This window comes from Pygocentrus nattereri, chromosome 27, assembly GCF_015220715.1.
Source record: "Pygocentrus nattereri isolate fPygNat1 chromosome 27, fPygNat1.pri, whole genome shotgun sequence".
Taxonomy (NCBI): domain Eukaryota; kingdom Metazoa; phylum Chordata; class Actinopteri; order Characiformes; family Serrasalmidae; genus Pygocentrus; species Pygocentrus nattereri.
This window is the reverse complement of record NC_051237.1, coordinates 28,416,391-28,423,295: the sequence shown is the minus strand read 5'-3', so window position 1 is coordinate 28,423,295 and position 6,905 is coordinate 28,416,391. Positions and strand designations below refer to the sequence as shown.

Genomic DNA, 6,905 nt, shown 5'->3' with positions numbered 1-6,905 from the left:
TTCAAGTGTAATATATCTGTAAATGCTAAGAACACAAAAATGACCGTTTCTGGACTCTAATGTGCATCAATGCTGCTGTAATTCATGCAGAATGTGGTTTGACATCGTCCTGCTGAAATAATCAAGGCCTTCCCTGAAAAAGACGTCGTCTGGACGGCAGCAGATGTTGATAAAACATGTTTATATCATTCAGCTTTAATGGAGCCTTCACAGATGAGCAGGGCACCCAGGCCATGTGCACTAATGTCCCCTATTTTAGTTTTAACTTGCAATTGTGAATGTGACAACAAACGTTTTACACACAGTCACACAACTGTGTTCACAGACAGTGGTTTTCAGAAGTGTTTCTGAGCCCATGCAGTGATTTCCACTACAGAATCATGTCTGTTTTTAATGCAGTGCTGCCTGAGGGCCCAAAGATCACGGCCAGCAGATACTGGTGTTCAGCCTCGTCCCTCACAGACAGAGATTTCTCCAGATTCTCTGAGTCTTTAATGATGTTCTGCACCGTAGACGATGAAAAGCAGAAGCTCTTTGCTGTTTTATGTTGAGGAACGTTCTTCTTGAGTTGTTGCTCTATTTGATGGTCCAGTCTTTCTCAGAGTGGTGACCCTCCTCCTCTTTACTTCTGAAAGACTCTCTCAGACACTTTTTTATACCCAGTCATGTTACTGACTTGTCAATTAACCACCAGGTGTTTTTCAAGCATTAGACAACTTTACCAGCCTTATGTTGCCACCATCCCAACTTTTTTGGAATGTGTTGCTGGCATTAAATTCAAAATGGGCAAATATAAATATATATATATATATATAAACTATAACATTTCTCATTTTCAACATTTGGTTTGTTGTCTTTGTACTATTTTTAATGAATATGAGGTTTAACTGATTTGAACATCAGTGCATTTTGGTTGAATTTACATTTTGCTCAGCACCAATTTTTTAGAAATGGGACTGTAATACTCTTCTACTCTCAAATACTCCTAAAATTATTTAGCAAAATCCAAAGTGTGTGAGGTTGTGCCCTGCTCTCCGCTGCAGGGTTTACAGCTGCTGTCTGCTGTAACGTGTTAAGTTCATTATATACTGTATATACAGTGTCCACTACTGAGCACACGGCAAAGTGCAGAAAGAGAAGTGAAGTACTGTTATTTCAGAGAGTGGCTGGCTAATTCTCCACTCTGCCGGCTGTCGTTTTCATGTAGACCTTGGTCCATATGTATAAGCCATCTCAGGGTTGCAGTGCTCAGCTGCTGAGATCTCTGTAATGCACTTATGTGTTGACAGGACACTAAAAACCGAAACTGTCGAAATGTAATCCAGAGAAAAAAAACATTGGTGAAAAAGTAAAAAGTGAAAGAACGTGAAAAAGACTTATTAACAGGTGAAGTCCAACCTCACTGTGCGTTTGTTTGGTAAATTTGGGGCATGACCTTGAACAGGAAGCAGTTAAAGAGACATAATGCAAAGCTGAGTCATTTATAGACCGTTTCTGAGCTACAGTCAGTCTCACACTACAGCCTCTTTGTGGCTTTGACTGTTTTTGTTTCACATTTCATTTTTACCAACCAAAACCATTTCTTTTTTCTTCCTGAAGATCCTAAAGTTTAAATCTTTTAGCTTTTAATGGAAATGAATGAGATTTTCTCCCATGTTATTTTGGAGCATTTCTATTGGTCCATTCATCGTAAAATTCTAACAAACTATAAAGGGTAACTGGTGCTCTCCAGTTATGCAAAAAAAAGTGAAAACAGAAGGAAAAACATACTTTACCTTTAATGTAAGTCAATGGAACCAGGATTTTTTAAAAGTTATTTTGGGTCGTTTCTTTTGGTCCAATCACCCTGATATTCACATTCAACGTAAAGGGCAACAGGTACTTTCACAAACATGTCAAAAACTGAAAAACAGCAAAAACAGAGATATGGGGTTTTATTCCAAAATAGCAAAAAAAAATATATATATATACAGTCAGCAACACTGGCTCCACCACTAAACACCACAAAGAGTATTTCTGTGCTAAAAGTGAAGAGCAGGTGCTGCTGCACCACTATGGGTTATTTCTGAGATGCGGTGGGTTTTACAGAGAATTATGACTCTGACAAAGTTCCCACGACCTTCACAAACTCAGCTACACAAAGTTAAACAACTCTTTGATGGTGGCTTTGCACATTGCTTGCATACAATCATCAAGCCGCGTTTCACTCCTTCCGAAGGCCGAACCAGTGAGAGAGCTCACTCAGCTGGATACTGTGGCAAAGAAAATAGTAAAGTTAAGAATTTAACTATTTTATTTCCAACCAAACTGAAATAGAAAGATTACTGCAAAGTTTAAATACAAACATGATGATTCTATTAAATAAAAATTACCTAAAAATTAGAAGCATGTATTTTTTATTTTAAAAAATCAGTAGGCCTTTTCTGATGACCTTCACTGGATTGAATGACATGTCAAATATACTTTATGCTTTTTATACTTTATATATACACTCACTGGCCACTGTATTAGGCTTGTTAATGCAAATAGCTAATCAGCCAATCACACGGCTGCAGCTCACTGCATTTAGGCATGTAGAGGTGGTCAAGACGACTTGCTGAAGTGCAGACCGAGCATCAGAACGGGGAAGAAAGGGGATTTAAGGGGCTTTGAACGTGGCGTGGTTGTTGGTGCCAGACGGGCTGGTCTGAGTATTTCAGAAACTGCTGATCTGCTGGGATTTTCACACACAACCATCTCTAGGGTTTACAGAGAACGGTCCGAAAAAGAGGAAATGTCCAGTGAGCGGTCAGTTGTGTGGACGAAAATGCCTTGTTGATGTGAGAGGTCAGGTGAGAATGGGCAGACTGGTTCCAGATGATAGAAAGGCAGCAGGAACTCAAATAACCAACCAGAATCTCTGAGGAACGTTTCCAACACCTTGTTGAAAGCCTGACATGAAGAATTAAGACAGTTCAGTGATAATTATCATGTCTCACTATTGGTGTTGTTAATGTTTGCAGTCCTTTGCTTATTTTTTATGTAATATTATCTTTTTCCATCTCTTGCTATTGTTTGTTTATTTATGCCCTCGCTAATGAATACATTACAAATAGCAATAACATTTTAATTGACCTCCAATGGGGGCGGGGTTAGTGGTGGCCAAAAAAGAAATAAAAATTTCATTATTTTTATAATTTTTTTTTTTAATGATTTTTTTTTTCATTATTTTATAATTCAGACTTGTAAATTCCTTTAGTTTGCTGTTGGAGGGCAGAAGTCCAAAAATATTCCATATTCTGATGACGTGTTGGTGACGTGTGTGTATGTGCCTCTTTTTCAGGGTGAGGAAAGTCCACCTGCCGGTCCGAGTTTGCTCCACAGGCCTGCAGGTGCACATGAGCGGCAAACCAAAAAGCATCACCATGGAGACGAGGCCTGGCCAAAATACCGCTGACTTCAAGAAGAGTCGCGGAGGATTCACTTTACTGCTCGCTCAATAATCGATCCCACGTGATTGACCTATTGCTCCGCCCACAAATGCGCTGTTTCATGGCTGCTGTTGTGACGTTTAAGCTTTATTGTGGAGCTACAGCACTGAACTCACTCCCAGTCACAGACAGTGGCTTCAGTTGTTTTAGCATTGCTAGCTGGCTAAGTCAAAGCTGCACTATGTAAGATTTTTTCTGTTAAAACTGAAGGAAGTGTTACTACCGAGTCAGGATAATGAAAACAGGCTAAGATATATTGTAGCCTGTTCTGCGTCGCCCTGTAAAGCCTGAAATTATCATCTAAAGTCAGAGTTTGGCAGTTTTATTTGATATTTGATGATTCTGTGGTGTTCAGGCCTGTGGGATCCGTTTTTAATGTTTACCAAAAGAAAACATTATGCAAATTATTAATATTTCAACCTCCGCGGGGAGTGAAAGTGTGGAGGTGCTGTGTCCTTCACTGTGTTCTCCTCCTACATGGCCTGCTGATTGTGTGTGTGTGTGTGAGGGTGGACAACACGGACAGGCTGCTGACTGGCTACAGCTGCTAAAGGAAAACCCTACGCTGGACACTTAAAAAATCTTTTACCTCTGGTATTTTTTACATAAATTGTTACGGCTGCATTGATTTAAAAACATTAATGCGGTGAGTCCACCAGACCACTGAGTAACAAGCACATCAACACCACACAGTGGTGCACGTCAATATTAGCATAACAAAATGCGGAATCCTAGCTACAGCAATATATATATATATATATATATGTGGAATCGCTGCTCCTCATTTTTAGGAATTTGGGATGTAAATGGGATTTTTGTTCGTGTTCTATAAAGCTTGTCTGTCACACCAGTGGCTGTGAAAGGATGCATTTGTGGGCTGGATCAGTTATCTTTGCGTATCATAACAAGTCGTCGTCTGAGTGAACTAAAGTACCTTAAAATACATTGTATGTCCATAAGTCTGAAATGAAGGGTGAAGTAGGGAGTTTGCCCCCCTTTGCTGCAGTAACAGCCTCTGATGTTCTGGATCACTCCAGTTCATTCCAAGGTACTGGATGGAGCTATATCACTCCAGAGAACACAGTTCCACTGCTGCACAGCCCAGTGCTGGGGGGCTTTATACACCTTTAGCCCACTTGGATTGAGCATGGCTGATGTACAGCTGCTCCAGAGTGTCCCATTCTATTGGTCAGTACTTTTCTATGGAGATTATATCAGTACAATTGGCTGTGTCACCTTAAAGTAGCAGAATAAGAAAGCTGTCTGGATGCTTTTGGACATGTACACTGTTACATTTTCATCAAGGTACAAACTGTAAATGTTACAGCCGTGGCTTTCAGGTCCAGTAGTGTAACCCAATGACCATTCCATATATGTACATGCTAACATTATATATATATATATATATATTTGAAGAATCGCTTGTTTTGTAATTCCACCCTGTTGCACTTTTTAAATGAGGCATCATCAAGGACATATGCTAAAGTTTTCCATGCTTGATTTATTTTTATTTTTGCCTTTTATGCACATTTTGCCTGTGCAGATGTAACCAATGGTGTTTTCTGATGGCCACCTCCATCTTCTTCCCCAAACTTATTTTGCACTGTCCTCGTACTTCCTCTTTGGCCTGTATTGGGTCTATGAAGCAGCCTTTGCTGCAGTCTTTGCGTACTGTTTTTATGAATGATTGTATATACAGAAATACTTCAGTGTACTGTTATTTATATATGGGTCTCAATGATGAGCTGTGTTCATTTAAAACATCATTGCTTTGGAACCTCTTTATAGTTTTTCCTGCAGATGTTATTAAATAATGAATGGGATTTTTATCAAATATTAAAAGCTTAATGAAGTGATTGAATGGAAGTGATCATTGTAACTTTACAATAGAGACATGGGTGGCACGTGTGTGTGTGTGTGTGTGTGTGTGTGTGTGTGTGTGTGTGTGTGTGTGTGTGTGTGTGTGTGTGTGTGTGTGTGTTTTATGCATTTTTAGGACAAAAATGTTTTGACGTTCTTGGAACACCCAACAAAACAGTTCCAGTAACATGATTAATATAAATTCTCATAAAAAGTGCCATATTGTACTTTAATACATATCATTCCACACTAACTGACCAGTCTGACCAGTCATGTCATGAAACCAGAGGTGATAATTCGCTTTATTATGATCTAAACTGCTTTGAGTCTAACTGTTTATTACATACATATTACTCACAGATACTTACATATAATACAAATGAGACATTATTACAATCATGTGCTTCCATATCCTCACTGTCACACGAAAACCTTCTTTGGCTAATCATTTATTTACCTGTTTATACATTTGCATAATTTGAAAAGGCTACTTACCCTTTGGCCTTTGAACACAACGATAGAAATAGCAACAAAAAAATGCTTAGACTGTAAAAACCATTCTTTATCGCTTATCCTGCACTTTCATTCAAAACACTGACAAAAATACAGTTCATAACGAAGAGTTTCTAATCGCTCAGGTTAACTTAAAAACATAACATATGACTGGTAATATACTTCACTCAGATGTCAATCTTAAGAATTTCTAGGGATGTCAATTATTGTGTCGCACATACACTATATTTCCAAAAGTATTCGGTCATCTGCCTTCACACGCATATGAAGCTGAGTGACATCCCATTCTTAATCCATAGGGTTTAATATGATGTCGGCTCGCCCTTTGCAGCTATAACAGCTTCAGCTCTTCTGGGAAGGCTTTCCACAAGGATTAGGGATGTGTTTATGGGAATTTCTGACGGTTCTTCCAGAAGCACATTTGTGAGGTCAGACACTGATGTTGGACGAGAAGGCCTGGCTCACAGCCTCCGCTCTAATTCATCCCAAAGGTGTTCTATGGGGTTGAGGTCAGGACTCTGTGCAGGCCAGGCAAGTTCTTCCACACCAAACTGGCTCATCCACGTCTTTATGGACCTGCTTTGTGCACTGGTGTTCAGTCATGTTGGAGCAGGAAGGGGCCGTCCCCAAACTGTTCCCACAAAGTTGGGAGCGTGAAATTGTCCAAAATCTCTTGGTGCTGAAGCTTTAAGAGTTCCTTTCACTGGAACTAAGGGGCCGAGCCCAACTCCTGAAAAACACCCCCACACCATAATCCCCCCTCCACCAAACTTTACACTCGGCACAATGCAGTCAGACAAGTACCGTCTCCTGGCAACCGCCAAGCCCAGACTCGTCCATCGGATTCCCAGATGGAGAAGCGTGATTGGTCACTCCAGAGAATTCGTCTCCACTGCTCTAGAGTCCAGTGGCGGCGCTTTACACCACTGCATTCCACGCTTTGCATTGCGCTTGGTGATGTAAGGCTTGGATGCAGCTGCTCGGCCATGGAAACCCATTCCATGAAGCTCTCTACGCTGTTCTTGAGCTGATCTGAAGGCCACATGAAGTTTGGAGGTCTGT

The 6,905-nt window shown here is 40.2% G+C and overlaps 1 protein-coding gene across 1 annotated transcript in view; it reads left to right on the top strand.

Annotated features, from left to right (window-relative positions):
* The window catches only part of myo1g (myosin IG), a 112,095-nt gene extending 106,769 nt beyond the window's left edge, over positions 1-5,326 (top strand). Inside the window, exon 22 of the mRNA XM_037535569.1 lies at positions 3,323-5,326. Coding sequence (XP_037391466.1) covers positions 3,323-3,482 — 160 coding nt within the window. The 3' untranslated portion in view covers positions 3,483-5,326. The remainder of the gene's footprint in view (positions 1-3,322) is intronic.
* Positions 5,327-6,905: the final 1,579 nt, after the last annotated feature.